At 42.6% G+C, this 20,016-nt stretch overlaps 1 protein-coding gene across 3 annotated transcripts in view; it reads left to right on the top strand.

Moving 5' to 3' along the window:
* Positions 1 to 20,016, top strand: part of LOC137561016 (cytokine receptor common subunit beta-like) — a 127,733-nt gene that overhangs the window by 92,155 nt on the left and 15,562 nt on the right. For all 3 annotated transcript variants that reach the window (XM_068272223.1, XM_068272225.1, XM_068272224.1), the window contains 4 exons: positions 2,308 to 2,477; positions 8,221 to 8,387; positions 11,614 to 11,821; positions 18,067 to 18,157. In XM_068272223.1, the coding sequence (XP_068128324.1) occupies positions 2,308 to 2,477; positions 8,221 to 8,387; positions 11,614 to 11,821; positions 18,067 to 18,157 (636 nt within the window). The remainder of the gene's footprint in view (positions 1 to 2,307; positions 2,478 to 8,220; positions 8,388 to 11,613; positions 11,822 to 18,066; positions 18,158 to 20,016) is intronic.

The raw sequence follows: 20,016 nt of genomic DNA, 5'->3' as shown, positions 1-20,016 counted from the left end.
TTTATGTTATGTTTGTTTTTTTGACAGCTGAAAATAGAAACAGTGAACTCTCACCCACACTTCCTCCATCTTAGAACATCTTAGAGAAACAAATGATCACTCCCAGCCAGCGTTTTACATGGTCCACAAACAGCCCGTCACCCAATCAAATGCAATGGTATACACCCGTGTCTGCAGTACCCAATCTAGCAGGAATTGCATACGTCTGGCAAAATTCAGGAGAGAGGGTTCGGTCAGACATAATCGTAGACTATGTCACAAGTAGGGGGCACCACGGGCAGGTATACCCTCTCATGCCCCCCCCCCCCCTCCCTAACCGCTTACCCGATTGTGCATACTGGAAGCTGCAAAAAAGAAATGTAACTGGTGCACACTGCACATGGCAGACGGGGACCCCAGGGCTTTACCACCGCCCGGAACCCCCAACTCCCCATGCGACACCAAGAGGGGGAGTACACATCACAAAGTTCTGGCACAGGGTAGAACTTGCAGGCAGTGGTGTACCTACAATTCATGAGGCCCCCCCCAGTGAAAATGTGATGCCCCTCCACCAATGTTCACACCCCTTCCCTTGTCTCCCTGGTGGAACCATGGAAGTCCAGGGAAAACTCAGTGTCCATAGAGTCATAGTGTCAACTCCAATTTAATTTAATTAGTGTCAACTCTAATGTAATACTATCTCATCCACCATTTACATTCCCTAATAACATCAGGCAGCAGCTACAGCTACTAAGCACTGAAGCAGTGCTGTCCAGCCTACAATCAAAAATGGCGCAGGTAAATTTGGGCGCCGGCGTGAAGCCAAAAGACAGCTCACTCTGATCTAACTATACTCCGGCCCTTGTCATTATCCATTCTCCTACTGACTACCTAATTATTTATCTGCCCTTGTTATTTGGGCTCCAGTGCCATTTTTAACCTTATTTTGGGGTCCGCCTAGTGCCGGAACCCAAATTAGTCAGTGTTCACTGCTATAGCCGTAATTCACATTATGGCCTATGGGGATGAAGCCCATACCCTGGCCACCGCGTGGCACCCAAATCAGCTAACTTAAAAATAGTTAGCCAATGAATGGTATCATCCTGATTCAAAACTTCTTGCTTTACCGATGGCTAACACGGTACAACACTGGACTGCTACTACTGAGAGACTCAACATTAAAAAATGTAGAATGGTAATAGGCTTCCGAGGTTTCCTTGTCAGAGGAACTCCAATTGCCTATAAAGTAACGGAGAACCAGGAGCCAAATGGTGTAGTATCGTTAAAAGATTTTTAGTGACAGAATTGTGAGTAATAAATACTCACATGATTGGGTTGAAAATTCTTGTCACCACTGTATGTGCCTATGGGGAATTAACTGTTCCCACGTCCTCCAAGAACTGGTTGGTCACTCTCCTCAAGACCTTCACAGTTGGAGAAAAACCACAAGTATAAAGGCTAAACCACAAGTGTAAATGTGTAATTACATAGATATATTGGGAGAGGCAGGGTCCTTGGAGGAGCCCAGGTATAGTAGATATCCTCTATGTAAGTACAAGATCATAATAAAAAAAAGTATAATAATATAAGACACCCACGCTCCATCGATATAATGCTATAGCAAAGGCACTTTTTTTCTTTGTAAGTGGCCTGAGGAAGCGGGCAGATACCTGGGAAATGCGTTGTTGTCTGTACAATCATGCTACAATAAAAATCTGGTCCATTATATCGATGTCATACATCTTGAGAGGGAAGACACCTCAAAAAAACATTTTTATTATTATGGGTTTTTTTTTATTATGATCTTGTACTTATATAGAGGATAGCTACTTTACCTGGGCACCTCCAACAAACCCCCCTCCCCCCACCCCATGTATCAACACTGTAAAAGATCAATATCTACTAAGAGGAGCTAGAGACATGTAAACAAAAGGTTTTTGTTTGAATTGTTTTCATGAGAACTCCCCATTTTCTCTGCAAAAGGGTCCCCCGAGTTCGAAAATGTTTTACCATCAAGCAGAAATTGTAATTCAATTTTGCCATGAATGTTACATAGTTAGTTATTTGGATTGAAAAAAAAAAAGACTTATGTCCATCTAGTTCAACTAGAAAATAAAGTACAACACCAGCTTGCACCCTCACCTATCCCTGTTGATCCAGAGGAAGGCGAAAAACCCTTTCAAGGCATGGTCCAATTAACCCCAAAATGGAAAAAAATTCCTTCCCGGTCCAGGTGATAATCAGACAAAATCCCTGGATCAACACCTCTGGGCATTACCTAATAATTATATGTTGTTTTTGATGTTGATGAATTTTCTTTTTGCACAGTGATGAACAATGTTTTCCCACATGCCAGGAGGGCAATCCACCATATCTCTTCTGTCAGTGCACCATTGATGGCCAGGTGAACACATCGGCTTTGGCTGTGTTAAAGACCATCCATATAAGTCCAAGAAAAGTTGAAGATTCCTATAAAATCTACATACTGTGTTCGAACAGTGAGTAATGATAACACAATGTTGCTGCTTATCTATTGGTATAAAGAATTTATAAATGTTAGTGAACATTAAACTGTACCTCTGTTTCCATAATCCTCTTATTTTCCAAAAGGGACTTATTGTAGGATTGTGATTGGTTGCAAGATTCTCCAACTTTTCTGTCAAGTGTGCTATTAAATCTCTGATAGTACTGGCATAGAAAAAGAGATCCCAGATACCTCCGTTTCTCATTTGACCTTCTACTGGTTGGCCTGCTTTTTTTGTTTTTAATTGCCTACTGCTCTGTAGTAAAGGACTGCAGTCAGCAATTAAAAGAAATCTAAAAGTGGCCACACACCATACAATTAAAAGATCCAATTTTACACCAATTTGATAAATACAATCAGAAAGCTTTTTTTCTTTTCAATCAAGAAATCCGATCGAATTTCAAATGTTTTTCTATTTTTTTTTTTACGATTGGACTTATTGGAAAATTCAAACCAATTTTATCAAGAACTAGCTGATGACCCGGCGTTGCGCGGGTATGTATTTGGCTGGTGTTGGCTCCATCCACTTTTCCTAACCCTAACACACAAACACTCAATGACCAAGTTTGTAAGCTTTGGGGTCCTTGGTATCAATAATTTGTATATTCCCATTGAAATTAAACAAATCTGATTTGCTGTTTGTGGCTCCGCTCCCTTTCTGAATTTGAACCCCAGTTACCCACTGACCAACTGTGCCAGGTTTGAGGCACCTGCTATGGACAGTGTAAGAATGGCAGCAATTGAAATATTCCCCTTGAAAAGCAACAGATGAATTTTGATTGGCTGTTGTAGGCTCCACCCATTTTCCTGAATATTAATTCCAGTCACCCAGTGACCAACTGTGCAAAGTTTGACAACCCTGCCATTAACAGTGTAATGGTGGCCACTAATGATCCAATCTTTTTCATCCAATCTTACCAAATCTATGTAGTATAAAGGTAAATTGAGTAAATATATTGAATGAATAATTTAGAGAGTCCATTATATTACATAGAAATGGTAAGATTGGATGAGAGAGGTTGGATCATTAGTGGCCATCATACGAGTGGCTGCAAGTTATATTTTCCTTGTGAAATCTGTTTCTGGCTCCGCCCACCTTTTGTAACCTTGACGCACAGTCTCACTCAATGACCAAGTTTGTGAGCTTTCAGGTTCCTGGCATCAAAAATGTGTGAATGGAAGCAGTTTAACCACCAAGGAAATCTTATTGGCTGTTTGTAGCCCCGCCCCATTATTGAATTTGGACCCCAGTCACCCGGTGACCAACTGTAGCAAGTTTGAAGCCTCTGCCATTAACAGTGTAAGAATGGCAGCAGTTTGAATATTCCCCTTAAAAATCAATAGGTGAATTTTAATTGGCTGTTGTAGGCTCCACCCACTTTCCTAAATCCTAATCTCATTCACCCAGTGACCAAGTGTGCCAAGTTTGAGAACCCTGCGATTACCAGTCTAAGAATGGCTGCAGTTTACATTTTCCCATTAAAAATGAATGGCTGAAATTTGATTGGCTGTTTTATGCTCCGCCCACTTTTTCTGGATTTGGAACCTCAGTCACCAAGTGACCAACTGTGCCAAGTGTGGGGACTCTAGCTTGATTACTGTGAGAATGGCAGCCTTTTCCATTTTTTACATTGACATGAATGGGTGAAATCTAATTTGTTGTTTGTAGCTCCGCCCAGGTAAGCAGGGGGGATGCAAGACCCACCGAACATATCATCCCAGGTAGTAAGGGATCTGTATACCAAGTTTCGTTCAAATCGGTCAAACCGTTTTTGCGTGATCGCGGCACATACATACATACACACACACACACACACACATGTACATCCGATTTTATATATATAGATTGTATGGTGTGTGATGGTTTGTGAAATTATATTCAACCAGAAACAAATGTATATAGCTATTTAGTAAATTTTTCGCTTGATTTTTCTAACCAACCAATATTTTCGGAGTTTACAATCTTTTACCCTGACATTGCGGCAATCTCAAACATACATGTGTGGTGCTGCAAATTTTCTGATCAAAATTTCCGATCAATCAGAAAATTGGATTGGAATGTTCGAATCAAATCAAAATTTAAAAAAATTGTATGCTGTGGCCACACACCATACAAGTAAAAGATCCAATTTTTCACCAAATCAATCATTTTGATCGGTTGTCCTGAAAAATCGAGAGCATTTCTTTTTTAATTTCTTGTTTTTTTGTTTTTTTAATTTTTGGAGATTGGACATGTTGGCAATTTCAGACCAACTTTATCAAGAATTGTATGGTGTGTAATGGATTGTCAATTACTTGATGTTCAGTTCCAATCATTTTTTTTCTGAGCTTTCAATAGAACAATAGAACACATAGATGTGCGGTACATTGGTCAGATTTTTGAATTGTTGCAATTAGTCAGAAAAATTGATTGCTATTCTTGAATTGAACAGATATTCAAAAAATTGTATGGTGTGTGGCCACCTTAACCACTTTACAACTGAGGGGTTTTACCCCTTCAGCATCCGAGCAATTTTCACCTTTCAGCGCTCCTTCCATTCATTCGTCTATAACTTTATCATTACTTATCGCAATGAAATGAACTATATCTTGTTTTTTTCACCATCAATTAGGCTTTCTTTAGGTGGGACATTATGCCAAGAATTATTTTATTCTAAATGTGTTTTAATGGGAAAATAAGAAAACATTTGGGAAAAAAATCATTATTTTTCAGTTTTCGGCCATTATAGTTTTTAAACGATGCATGCTACTCACCAGATCTCAACCCAATAGAGCATCTTTGGGATGTGATGGAATGGGAGCTTCGTGCCCTGGATGTGCATCCCACAAATCTCCATCAACTGTAACATGCTAATATCAATATGGGCCAACATTTCTAAAGAATGCTTTCAGCACCTTGTTTAATCAATGCCATGTAGAACTAAAGCAGCTCTTAAGGCGAAAGGGGGGGTCAAACACCGTATTAGTATAGTGTTCCTAATAATCCTTTAGGTGAAAAAAAAATTATATATATATATATATATATATATATATATATATATATACATACACACACAGTGGGATGCGAACGTTTGGGCAACATTGTTAATAGTCAAGATTTTCCTGTATAAATCGTTGGTTGTTACTAGTTGTTATGATAAAAATGTCAGTTAAATACTGTATATCATATAGGAGACACGCACAGTGATATTTGAGAAGTGAAATGAAGTTTATTGGATTTACAGAAAGTGTGCAATAATTGTTTCAATACAATTAGGCAGATGCATAAATGTGGGCACTGCTGTCATTTTATTGATTCCAAAACCTTTAGAACTAATTATTGGAACTCAAATTGGCTTGGTAAGCTCAGTGATCCCTGACCTACATACACAGTTGAATTAAATTATGAGAAAGAGTATTTAAGGGGATCCTTTGTGAGTTACCCTCCTCTTTAAATTTTCTCTTAGGCTGGATTCACAGTGGTCAGTTGCATAACACACGTGTTAAAATGTGTGTGAATTGCAACTGAGACTGGACATAGACTTTAATGCAAAGCCTGCATGAAGTGAGTTAGAATAACGCAACCCATGACTGTGAACAGCCCCATAGAATTATATGGGCAGTAAGTTGACATGCAGAATTTTTCTGCAACGCCACTGAGCACTGTGAACCTAGCCTGAAGAGTAGGGGTCTCAAAACAACTCTCAAATGACCTGAAGACAAAGCTGTCTCAGAAATTTCAGCTGTCTGTTTCCACATTTAGGAACATTGTGAGGAAATGGAAGACCACAGGCTCAGTTCAAGTTAAGGCTCGAAGTGGCAGATCAAGAGAAATCTCAGATAAACATAAGTAACGATTGGTGAGAACAGTCAGAGTCAACCCACAGACCGGCACCAAAGACCTACAACATCATCTTGCTGCAGATTAGATATGGTCCGAACGGTTCGCACGCGAACTTATTTGCGCAAACTTCGGTGGTTCGCATTCGGGGTGAACCACGAACTATATGCGAGTTCGACCCGCCCCCTATACGACATCATTAGGGTCAACTTTGACTCTCTACATTACAGTCAGCAGACACAGGGTAGCCAATCAGGAAGAGCAATCTCGCCATGGTGCGCACCAGTCCAGCACGGCCACATGCAAGATGTTTTAAAGCACTTTAGGCCTCCAATTTAGCATGCAATGTGATTTCTGAAACAGATTTTTCCCCGGGACTTTTGGCGTGTATCCCACTCCGCCATGCAAAACCTCAGATGTTAGACCCCTTGCAACATCTTTTCCATCACTTTTGTGGCCAGCATAAATGTTTCTAGTTTTCAAAGTTCGCCTCCCCATTGAAGTCTATTGCGGTTTGAAAAGTTCACGAGAACTGCACTTTTTGCAGAGGTTCGCGTTCGAGGTTCGCGAACCGAAAACCGGAGGTTCGAGCCATCTCCACTGCAGATGGAGTCACTGTGCATCGTTCAACCATTTGGCACACTTTACATAAGGAGATGCTGTTTGCGAGAGTGATGCAGAGGAAGCCTTTTCTCCGCCCACAGCACAAACTTGAGGTATGCTAAAGCACATTTGGACAAGCCAGCTTCATTTTGGAATAAGGTGCTGTGGACTGATGAAACTAAAAGTGAGTTATTTGGGCATAACAACGGGCGTTATGCATGGAGGAAAAACACCACAGCATTCCAAGAAAAACACCTGCTACCTCCAGTAAAATATGGTGGTGGTTCCATCATGCTGTGGGGCCAGTGCAGGGACTGTGAATCTTGTCAAAGTTGAGGGAATGCATGTATTCTACTGAGTATCAGCAAATTCTGGAGACCAATGTCCAGGAATCAGTGACAAAGCTGAAGCTGTGTCGGGGCTGGGTCTTTCAACAAGACAATGACCCTAAACACTGCTCAAAATCCACTAGGGCATTCATGTAGAGGAACAAGTACAACGTTCTGGAATGGCCATCTCAGTCCCCAGACCTGAATATAATTGAAAATCTGAGGTGTGAGTTAAAGAGCTGTCCATTCTTGGAAGCCATCAAACCTGAATGAACTAGAGATGTTTTGTAAAGAGGAATTGTCCAAAATACCTTCAACCAGAATCCAGACTTTCATTGGAACCTACAGGAAGTGTTTAGAGGCTGTAATTTCTGCAAAAGAAGGATCTACTAAATATTGATTTCATTTCTTTTTTGTGGTGTATGTAGGTCAGGGATCACTGAGCTTACCAAGCCAATTTGAGTTCCAATAATTAGTTCTAAAGGTTTTGGAATCAATAAAATGACAGCAGTGCCCACATTTATGCACCTGCCTAATTATGTTTAAACAATTATTGCACACTTTCTGTAAATCCAATAAACTTCATTTCACTTATCACATATTTCATTTCACATATCATTGTGCGTGTCTCCTACATTATATATCTAACTGACATTTTTCATCGTAACAACCAACGATTTATACAGGAAAATCGTGACGACTAACGAGTTGCCCAAACTTTCGCATCCCAATATATATATATATACACACACACACACACACACACACACACACACACACACACACACACACACACACACACATATATAATCTCCCTATAGTGGACCTTTTGCGCTCTGCACAGCTACCTCCTCCACTATTTTGCCTATACATCTCAGTAATACCGTAATGATTTGACGACCTATGTATGCTCTTGTTCTGTAGGGAAAGATAACTTATTAACCACTGTCATGCTTTTCTCCCAGTTAGTCTTCCAGCCAATTCCAGTATCCTGACTATCAACGAAACGAAGAAAGGAGAAATTTTTATTGCCAGTGTCAAGAATGCAGTTCCATTAACAGACATTAGCAAATATTTTAAATATCATTATGAGCTGTGTTACTGGAGACAGGATGATCTCAAGTCACATGAGGTTAGTTCTACAGAAAAATTGTAACTTAGTACAGTGGTTCCCAACCTTTTCCGGCCCGGGGAACACTTTCTGACCAAATTTTTCTCCGGGGAACGGCGGGGGTGGGGGGTGTTTGCGCGACCTAGTGGACAGTGCCGTGCGCAGCAGGCTATGGGGGGGCTGGGGTGCGGCTGCATAGATAGCATAGTTGCCCCAGTGTAGGAGGGAGTTTAGTTGCCTCAGTATAGCTAGTATAGTGCCCCAGTATAGACAGTATAGTGCCCCCAGTATAGCCAGTATAGTGTCCCAGTATAGCCAGTATAGTGCCCCCAGTATAGTGCCCCAGTATAGTGCCCCAGTATAGCCAGTATAGTGCCCCAGTATAGCCAGAATAGTGCCCCAGTATAGCCAGAATAGTGCCCCCAGTATAGCCAGAATAGTGCCCCCAGTATAGCCAGAATAGTGCCCCCAGTATAGCCAGAATAGTGCCCCAGTATAGCCAGAATAGTGCCCCAGTATAGCCAGTATAGTGCCACAGTATAGCTAGTATAGTGCCCCAGAATAGTGCCCCAGTATGGGTAGGTGGTGCCCCCCGCCCGTCCCCGCCGCTGTTAACAGCGGCCGCTCTCCCCTCTCCAGCGCATGTGTTTATTTAAGGCAAGCAGCGTATCTCCCGGCTGCTCTGTGATGCGACAGGAAGCAGGGCAGCGGCTTCCTGTAGCGGCGATATGTATCGCCGTTACTATGGTGACCGAGCCCTGATTCCTGCGCATCACAGAGCAGCCGGGAGATACGCTGCTTGCCTTAAATAAACACATGCGCTGGAGAGGGGAGAGCGGCCGCTGCTAAGGTAATAGCAGCGGCGGCCGCGGGGACGTGCGGGAGGGGGGGGGGGGAAGAGGACGGCACACCAGGCAACATGCCGCGGCACACTAGTGTGCTGCGGCACACTGGTTGAAAAACGCTGACTTAGTAGATGCATTAAGTGTAATTTAATGCAAAGTAATTAATTTGAGGCCGGAGCCGCTCGCTATTTTATGGGTCACCTTCAGCGCCCAAATGAATAGTAGTGGCTGCTAATTATGGCTATTAATATAGCCATCTAGAGTTAAACATCGGAGGTGGGGTTTTAGGCTACTATATTGGGGGAGGGGGAGGTAGTTAGGGTTAGGTATCAGAGGTTTTTTAGGGTTAGGCACCAGAAGTTTTTTTTAGGTCTAACCATGAGGGGTGGGGGGGTTATATAGATAGACATCGGATGGGGGTATTTTAGGGTTGGGCATCATAGGGTTTTATTTAGGGTTAGGCCACGGACTGGGAGTAGGGTGTTAGGGTTAAGCATTGGAGGGGGGGGGTTAAGGTTAGGCCTCAGAGGGATTTTTAGGGTTTGGGCATCGGGGGGGGGGGGGGGGTTAGGCATCAGCAGAGAGGGGTGGTTAGGGTTAGGCATTGGAGGGGGTAGTTAGTCGGGATGGGCAGAAATCTGCATGGAAATTCTGATTTCTGATGTTCCTGTAAGGCTATGGGGGCTGGAAGAAGCCCCAGGTAAGTACAATAAATTGTTCCCCCATCTCATGTACACTTTAAAGGATACCTTAGTGCAAACCAGGGATGGCTCAAGACCAAGTTGCGCCTTGGGCAAGGTCAGGTTTTGGTGCCTAAAGGTCCGGTTTTGGCGCCTAGACTGCCATTCATTTTGCCGCCTTTTTAAGAATTCAACAAACTGCGCCTGGGGCAAGATACCCGCTTGCCCCCCCCCCCCCTAGATCCGTCCCTGGTGCAAACTGAAATAAAAAATGCGGAGCAGCATGTTTTAGTAAGCTCTCCTCATGCCCAACGTTCCCCCCGTTCTCCTCCATCCCCCTGCAGTACAGCCTAGCAACCCCCGAACTCACTTCCTGGTTGGGGTGGCCGTGGGAGGCCTGACTCCGCAGGCGCTACCCAGCGACGCGCGTTCTTGTTTGCAAAGTCGCAGCCAGGAGCGTAATTCAACAGTAATTTTGCTTAATCAAGCTTATTTTGACTTGTTAACGGACTCGAATCAGAAATCCACTTCCATTCGAAATTATGATTAGGATCGAATCAAAATTGCGCAACTCGGAATCAAAATTAACCAGAAATCGGTCATTACGAGCACCTTTAATTCTAGCATGTATGGGGGCTTTCCTATCTTTCCTATTAACGGAAAAAAATTGGCGTTGTTCTTCAATGTCATTTCACCCCAAAATCTGCCGATCAATTTGCGGAGATGTCTGAAGGCAAATTTTGATGCGAATGTACAATATGTGTCAATACCGCAAGAAAGATCGATAAGTGGAAATGGGCTAATTCGCTGCAAGCTTTAACTTAAAAAAATTGGCTGCTCATCCCTATACACAAGTAGTTCAACACACTGTACAATCAAGACAACCAGCAAGTACAAATAAATACAATTCATATGTAGATTGAGACATTAGCCAATACTGGTACATTTGATAAAATGCAACAGAAACAGTAAAACACTAGGGGGAGGTCCCGGAAACAGTAAAAAAAAGGGCGCGTGTGGCAAGTGGACTAATTGGACAGCGACATAGGGGCCAATACAAAATATTGGTATTCGGGAGCTGGAGCGGAAATTTGGGCACCCGGTAAAAAACTTTATTTTGTGGCGTCTGACCAATACGCTAATATTATTATTATTATTATTTTTTTTTGCAGTGCAATGCGATGCAATCATCACATTGCATGGCAGCTAGTGGGTAGGGTGGAGGGGTTGATGCTAGGTAGGTAGTGTGTGTGGGGGGTGGGGGAGGGGGTTAAGGGTTAGGTGTCAGGTAGGTAGTTTGTGCTGGGAGGTTAAAGGTTAGGCGTTAGAAAGGTAGTTTGTGCACGTTGGGGGGTTAAGGGTTAAGCGTTAGGTAGGTAGTTTGTGCGGTTGGGAAGATTGAGGGTTAGGCTCTAGACAGGTAGTTTGAGGTGGGGGTAAGGGTTAGGTGTTAGGTAGCCAGTTTGTGCGGGGGGGGGGGGGGGGAATTAATTAGGGTTAGGTGTCAGGAGGGAGGGTTCTGTGTGAGAGTAGGGTTAGGTTTGGCCATAGTACAATATCAGTATTTAATATCAATATTTTACACGTTCATATATTGGGATCTCATACCGATATTTCACTGTAAGCATTACTACGCGCCCAAATTTGCACGCACCCTTAATTAACGTATGCGGAGGCCCCTGTCCTTGCAAGCTTACAATTTTAGAATTGCTTAATTTACAGGTCCCCAATGACTGTCCAGATAAATTTAAGGAAATTATATCACGTCATCAAGAACCCAGTGTAAAGTTCCAGCTAGGGAAGAAACTGGACCCAAGCAGCAATTACTCAATGAGGGTCCGCGTGCGTCTGAATGAGTCTAACCCGACGAGCTGTTACAATGGGCCATGGAGTGAATGGAGCAGAGTGCAAACATTGCAAACCAAAGCAGGTAATGGCAATCACTTTCTATTTAAACTTGCCAAACATTATATTTCGGATTGCTGATTGACATGATCACGTATATGTGTTTTGGAAGTGTGTGGGCTGCCTGGTGAGAATATTAAAGTGTACTTGAGATGACATGATAGAAAAAATGTATACATACCTGGGGCTTCTCCAGCCCCTCTGGCCTGATCACTCCCATGCAGTCATCCTCCGCCTTCTGGATCCTCCGTAAGGACTCCCATAAGTTTGGCCAGTCGGCGCATGCGCAGTGTAGCTGTGCGAGCTCCCCTGCCGCGCTCCTGTGGCTGGGAGCTTTCTGTGCCTGTGCAGTGGTATCGGGCCGTTCATGCGCAGTAAGTCTGGACTGGCCGAACTTACGGGAGTCCTTACGGAGGATACAGAAGGCGTGAGAGCCATCAGACCGAAGGGGGCTGGAGGAAGCCCAAGATATGTGTACATTTTTTATATCATGCCATCTCAAGTTCCCTTTACATGTAAAGAAAACTGAGCTATTCTAGTTGAGGGGACCCAGCAGGAGACCTCAAAGGGAACAGCTCTCCAATCACGGCATCCTCTACAGCACGAAGGATTGCGATTGGCCGAATAGTGTGGGCGTAGTTTGCTACAACCTATCTGAAACCTAGCAGTTCCAGACGATGCCATCCACCCAATCACATTAGCTGAATTTCCACATAAGGTTTCCTGCTACATCCCCTAGCTAGCACCAAAACCCCCCAAATGTTGTCAGTTTCACAGCAAAATTGTGACCGTAGAAATGTGGATGTCCCTTTCGGGAACTAGGTTGGTCCATCAGTATTGGGCAGTTCTAATCACATCATAAAAATGGTAGTCGCTCAACCAGGCTAATAGCCATCATATGAGGAGCTCACAAGGCTGGTCAAATACACTGAGCAAAATGTAAAGAGACCTGGGGCTTGATTCACAAAGCCAGGATAACTCTCATCAAGGTCGCGCTAGGGTTTTTGCACGTGCTGTAATCTGCGTAACGTTTGCGCATGAAAAAGCTAAGCATGTTATAGCGCTAGCACAACCGTAATAAGGGTTATCACGGCTTTGTCAATCAAGCCCCAGTTCTCAAAACTCACAGATAGCCAGCAGCTAACACAACATAAACAAGATTGTTGGTGCCACATATCCAAGAGGTATGTGGGTTAAGGGACAACTGAAGTGACGGTATTATGGAAGCTGGCGTATTTATTTGTTTTAAAGCAATAACAGTTACCTGGCTATCCTGCATGATCCTCTGCCTCTAATACTTTTAGCCATAGGCCCTGAACAAGCATGCAGCAGATCAGGTATTTCTGGCATTATTGTCAGTTCTGACAGGATTACCTGCATGCTTGTTTCTGGTGTTATACAGACACTACTGCAGCCGAATAGATAAGCAGGGCTGCCAGGCAACAGGTATTGTTTAAAAGGAAGTAAATATGGCAGCCTCCCTATTCTTCTCACTTCAGTTGTCATTTTAAGCCCCTCTGCCGGCATCAAGGCCAATCCCATTGAGGGATCCCTACACCTACGTAGAGATGGCCCAGCCTTGGAGAACTCATGGAGACGCACATGATCAGTTTGATCAGCTGATAGATTTATAAGGTTCTGATTAGCTGAGATGACTTCCTGGTTTAACACATGATCATGACCAGCAAATCAGAGCCTTAAAAATCTATCAGCTGATCAAACTGATCATGTGCTTCTCCATGAGTTCTCCAAGGCTGGGCCATCCCTACGACCTACGGCAGATGCATCCGCATTCTACACATACAATGAGCGTGCCCATGATTGGACGCGTCTAATATAGATAAAAAGCCTGAGAACAGACTTAAAGGACAACTGTAGTGAGAGGTACATGGAGGCTGCCATATGTATTTCCTTTTAAACAATACCAGTTACCTGGCTATCCTGCTGATCCTCTGCCTCTAATACGTTTAGCCATAGACCCTGAACAAGCATGCAGCAGATCAGGTGTTTCTGACATTACTGTCAGATCTGACAAGATTAGCTGCATGCTTATTTCTGGTGTGTGACTCAGACAATACTGCAGCAAAATAGATCAGTAGGGCTGCCAGGCAACTAGTATTGTGTAAAAGGAAATAAATATGGCAGCCCCCATATACTTCTCATTACAGTTGTCCTTTAAAGCAAACCTGAAGTGAAAAAAAAAAACTTATGATGTAATGAATTGTGTGTGCAGTACGGATATTGAATAGAGCATTAGCAGCAAAGAAAATAGTCTCTTATTTTTATTTTCAGTTATACAGATTTTTTGTTTATAACATTGCCACATTCTGTCATATTTGCAGTTTACAAACCACACTCTATATTTTAAACTATAAAACAGAGCAGAACGAATGACCCTATGAACTTTCCTGCAGTAAAACCTTAGATCAACCTGTTTCATGGTTGTTTAAATTCTTTAGAAAACAGGACTATCTTTGACCCAAGTTGGGTCGAATAGCTCAGAGAAGCTCTTTTCCATAGATAACTGAAGTTTATTAACGTTTCCTGCAGTGGAAACAGTATGGGACTCTTTTCTTTGCTTCTAATGTTCTATTTCTTAGCTGTACTACAAATAAAATGTAATATCTCATAAGTTTATTTTAACATCAGGTATGCCTAGTCACAGCACTAACATAACCAGCTTTGGTGTGATCCAGAAAGTCAAGGACAAGCATGAGGCCCCATCTCTTTTCTTTTTTGTCAGCGCTAATAATTTAACTGTCTGGGGTCTTTTAGACCTCTGTGGAAAATACTTTGCACGTCTTTTTCACTGTGAGGAGACAGCGAGGGACTGAACGGCCTCAAGAGAGCTGGAGCAAGCCCCAGGTAAGTATAAAACCTATTTTGTCTTAGGTACACTTAAAGAGGAACTCTAGTGAAAATAGTGTAATAAAAAAGTGCTTCATTTTTACAATAATTATGTTTGCCCAGTGTTTGCCCATTGTAAAATCTTTCCTTTTCTTGATTTGCATTCAGACATTTCTCATATAGGGACATTTTCATTGCTGGCAGGCGATGTCACTGGAAGGAGATACTGCTTGCTTTTTTGGCAGTTGGAAACAGCTGTTATTTCCCACAATGCAACAAGGCTCCCACAGTGTGGTGTCAGTACCTCAGTGCTGTGAGGCGCTGACATCACACTGTGGGAGGGGTTTCACCACAATATCAGCCATACAGAGCCCCCTGATGATCTGTTTGTGAAAAGGAATAGATTTCTCATGGGAAAGGGGGTATCAGCTACTGATTGGGATTAAATTCTTGGTTATGGTTTCTCTTTAAGCCATACTGCAGTCTGGTGTTGACTGCTGGCTGTCTGGTTCTGCAGTTGGCAAGAAGACATTGCAGAAGGGGAAGCTTAACTAGAATCTTAAAGAGGAACTCCAAGCAAGAATTGAACTTTATCCCAGTCAGTAGCTGATACCCCCTTTTACATGAGAAATATATTGCTTTTCACAAACAGACCATCAGGGGGCGCTGTGTGACTGATATTGTGGTGAAACCCCTCCCTCAAGAAGCTCTAAGGACCATGGTGCTCCTGGCAAACTGCCACAATGTAACAATGTTCACAGACAGGAATTAGCTGTTTACAGCTGTCTCTAACAGCCAAAACAGCTAGGAGCAGCTACATAACCCACAGTAAAAATGTCACCATGTGATAAATGTCAGAATGTAAATCAGGGAGAGGAAAGATTTTACAATGAGCAAACACTGACTAAATCATTTATACATAATTATTGTAAACATGAAGCACTTTTTTTTTACATTATTTTCACTGGAGTTCCTCTTTAAGGTGTCTACTAATGATACAATCTTAATTGTGCAATCTTACCACTTCTTTATAATATGAGGGACTACATAAAGTATTTATTCAAAGTATATTCATATTTACTTTACCTTTCTACTGTATAGATTTGAAAAGATTGTCCAATCATGGTTGTATCATTAGTGGGCAATTGCGTCATGGTACTCTACCCTGTCGCTCCCCCTCCGCAGCTCGTCACAGTTGCCGCCAAAGTCAATGGAACCGACACAGAGTCTGCAGAGTGTTACCATGTGTTGACACAATGCAAGTCCATGGCAAAGCAAAGATTTTATAATAGTTTTCAACGGTATCGGTACGTATGAGCAGATCGGGGAATTTAGGTGACGTACTCCTAAACATTGGTGTATACGTCAGTGGTGTATACGCCACTGAGAATGAAACCTGTTGGGGGTGGGTCAGGCTGATTTCCCTGACGCAGTGCCCAAATTACACGTAATAGAGTGGTAGAATTTTATGCCGTGCGCAAATGGCTCTGTATATGTGTCAGTGCTGGTCGTAATGGAAAAATCTACGCTTACGGATCATTACGCGTAATTTTACGCTATTACGCATTACGCAATTACAGTTACGGCGTAGGAAATTATCTACGGTACATCACTGTAATTACGCGTAAACTTACGCAGTTACGCGTAAGGATACTGTAATGTAGGCGCTTACACTGTACGCGTAGTGCTGTAATACCCATTAATGCGTATTTTTTTACGCATACAGACGATATGTACGCAATAGCCGTCAATGTGACAGTTATTGCGTACATATCATTCGTATGTGTCAAAACGTACGCTTATACTGAAGGGCGGGAGAAGATACTATTGGTTGCTTAGGATGTTGACTGATTGGCTACTCTTAGAAAAGGGGAGTTTTTACGTTAGTAATTACGCGTAAAATTACGCGTAAGTGTTCGTAAAATTACGCATACCTAGCAATTACGGTAGACAGTGTAATTACGATACCACTCTACTGCTTACGCGTAAATAATTACGCGTAAGACCGTAATTTACGCGTAGCGCTTACGCGTAAATTTACATTGAATTACGATGCGTAATTACGCTCATGCGTAATTTCGGCCCAGCACTGATATGTGTGAAAGGACCCTAAGATTGTAAATAGTGAGAAGATGCAGGCACATTCATCCTTACCATTACCTAGCCATTAATGATACAATCACGTGGATGATTGATTGTTTCTGATAGTCATTGGAAACAATCGGTTATGCCCAGTAATGGATAGAAGGAAGAGCTGGCGCATGCAAAGGAAATCTTTCTAGGGCCAGCATTTTGGTGCCGCATAGGACCCCTTTATCAAGGCAATGTTTGCTCGGAGGCAAAAATCTGTCTTCTGCCGTGTTTACAGGAATCTGACTCCCACTTCCTATACAGGAATTTCTGCACAGCGGTAGACAGAATTTTGTCTCCTAACAAATATTGCCTTGATAAAGGGGTCCTACGTGGCTCCAAAACATTGGCTATACGCTTTTACATGGAACCAATAAAGATTTACTTTGATGTGCCAGCTCTTTCTTCTATTGAATACTGGATAGAAGGTGTCATCCCACTTTTCATTCGCCTTAACCTCTTGAGGACCGCAGCCTTACACCCTCCTAGTGACCAGTTTATTTTTTTTACAATTCAGCACTCTGCAGATTTCACAGTTTACAGTACGGCCATACAACTTAGCAGCCAAATAAATCTTGCCTCCTTTTCTGCCCACCAACAGAGCTTTTTGTTGGTAGGATCTGATTGCTGCTGCAGTTTATAAAAATTTTTTTTTTTAAATAAAAATAGTATTTTTTTTTATTTATGCCTCCCCCGAGATCCAATCAGTGTGATCACCTCTCATAGGCATCAGCCTATGAGAGGGATCGCGTTGTGAGCCACTCCAAGGGACAGCCAAGTGACAGGGCTGTCCCCAGTACAGCGCTGCACTAGATTGAAGAGCTGTACAAAAGAAAATAGCCAGTTATTTGTCCCCTAACAGCCTGCCAGCTCCTATGGAGGCTGGCAGGCTGTTTATGGAACGGAGCTCCGTAACTCAGGTGGGATGCGCGCGCAATCCCACGCTAATCTCCGCCTACAGGACCCGACACCGATCGGCATTAGGCGGTCCTGTAGCTGCCACCCCCCCCCCCCCCCGCCAATCAGCGTTAGGCAGTCGGGAGGGGTTAAAGACAAAGGGTTTGATCCTTTAGTGTGTGTGAGACAATACTACAAATGTGATACCCACTAATGGTTGAAAACCTGCTAACCAATTTGATCAGATAAATGGAATCAATCCCATCAATCTGATCAGATTGGTCAGTGGGCATGACGATTGTTTCTGTGGGAAGAATCGTTATTGGCCAACTTTACAGTTCATTGATTTTTTTAATAATTTGTACATTTCTGATATTATACATTTTGTCGTTGTAGTTCTCAATGCCACTTTGCTGTACGTTCTGATTCCAACATGTGTTATCGTTATTGTAATGTGTGCTCTCTGCGGATACAGAGCTCTGAAAAGGTAGGAATAATGCATATGTATGTACAAACCCAAAACACAATGTTTAGTAGGCTTCCAGGGCTGGATTTACAATAAGGCAATGTAGGCATGTGCCTACAGGCGCCTGATGATAGAAAGGCTGTTTACTCCCTGAGTGCCTCTCTCCTTCCTACCCTGCAATGACAGTGTAAATGAGAGGCTACTTATACTGCTCTCTGCATTCCACTAACAAGCTCTCCCTTCAGTCAGGGGCACCTCTGGCTACTGAATACTGAGGTCCCTCTAGCTACCTAATACTTGAGTGCACCTCTAGCTACTTAATATTGAGGGTACTTCTGCCTACTTAATACTAACGGGCTACCTTATGGGCAAGTGACAGCTGGGACAGCCAGCACACTTGTGGTGCAGTTTGATGGGCGTTTGTAAGTCCGGGAGGGTGAAGTCTAGGGTGCTAGTACATCTCTGCCTATAGGCTCCTGTGAGGTAAATCCGGGCCTGTAGGCTTCCCTTGTGACATTTTACCTCATCAAGAAGACTTCTTTGGAATGGATGGGTGTTTGTTATTGTTCAGAGTCCAGCCTGCTCTTGGCTTTGTTTGAAGGAACTAGAAAACTGCATTGCAATTTCTCTCTTGCTGCCTGAATGGATTAGTGAAGTTTTCTACAAGAAAACTTGGTGAACAAAACTGGATGTATTGTGGATGAGATTCGGAGATTGAACTTTAGGCATCGGAGAAAAGGAGAAAACAGGAAAAGCACCAGGAGCGCCAATAGTGTAGTATTTCTCGGCAAAGGAATGTATGTAAGAAACAACTACTACTCACAAAAGTGGGTTGCTACAGGCAACCATAATAATTGGTGTGTGGAGAATTCCGTCTCCACGCAGGTGTGATGACTTCTGTTGGGTATTTGTTGGTCGCGCTCCAAAAAATAAACAAAAAATGACCACAAGATGTAATATCTCAGGGGTAGCCCCTTAGCAGGGGAGGGAACTAGACTGGGTGGGAGGAGGCACCCCACATTAATTGTGTGATGGCATTTTATATAATAAAGATAGAAGAGTCTTACCCGTGGAAGATAAAAACGTGTCAGAAACCATTTAAAAGGACAAGTAGTATTCAGGAAACATTTTACCTCAGGCAAACCTAAAGTTAACTCTTCTGTCTTTAAGTTAACTCTTCAATCCTTAAAATAACTCCAGAGTTAAAGACAGGCTGTTTATTAATTGCATGTGAAAATAACTACAGAGGAGGAAAATTAACTACAGAGGAGGTAAAATAACTACAGAGGAGGTAACTTAACTACAGAGGAGGTAACTTAACTACAGAGGAGGTAACTTAAGGAATGAAGAGATAAGATAACTCTCTCTTATGTGGAGGTAAGTTTTCTCTTGCCTTATTATCTCCAGCATGATCTTAGTGAATTGAGGCCAGTGTCTGTAGTATTTATGATGCAGAGTCGGAGTGCCAGGAAAAGAAAAAAAACTGGATGTAGTTACATGAATTTAAAACTACTCTCAATCATGCTACTGAACCACAAACGATCTAAAATAAATTACAATGTATAATTGATAGAGATGGTCAATGAGATGTGAAGGATTCTGATGTGCATAAAGATTTCATGTAAATTGCGTATTTTTGGATGTTTTTATGTCACACAGGAACTCTGATTTTTGTACTTCTGTTGCTGGAGGTTTGATTGTAGTATGTGTGTGTGTACTATTTATGTATATATGGTCCCCCGTGTTACAATATTTGTGCAGCGTATAGAAGATGTAGGTGCTATATAAATAATAATAAATTGCAAGCAGCTTGAAATTGGTTCCGTCCAAATTTGTGGGACGCAGTGATGATCATAATCAGCTAATTATGATTACACAAA

This window comes from Hyperolius riggenbachi, chromosome 3, assembly GCF_040937935.1.
Source record: "Hyperolius riggenbachi isolate aHypRig1 chromosome 3, aHypRig1.pri, whole genome shotgun sequence".
NCBI classification, from domain to species: domain Eukaryota; kingdom Metazoa; phylum Chordata; class Amphibia; order Anura; family Hyperoliidae; genus Hyperolius; species Hyperolius riggenbachi.
The sequence above is the reverse complement of the archived record's forward strand: the minus strand, read 5'-3'. Positions and strand labels throughout refer to the sequence as shown.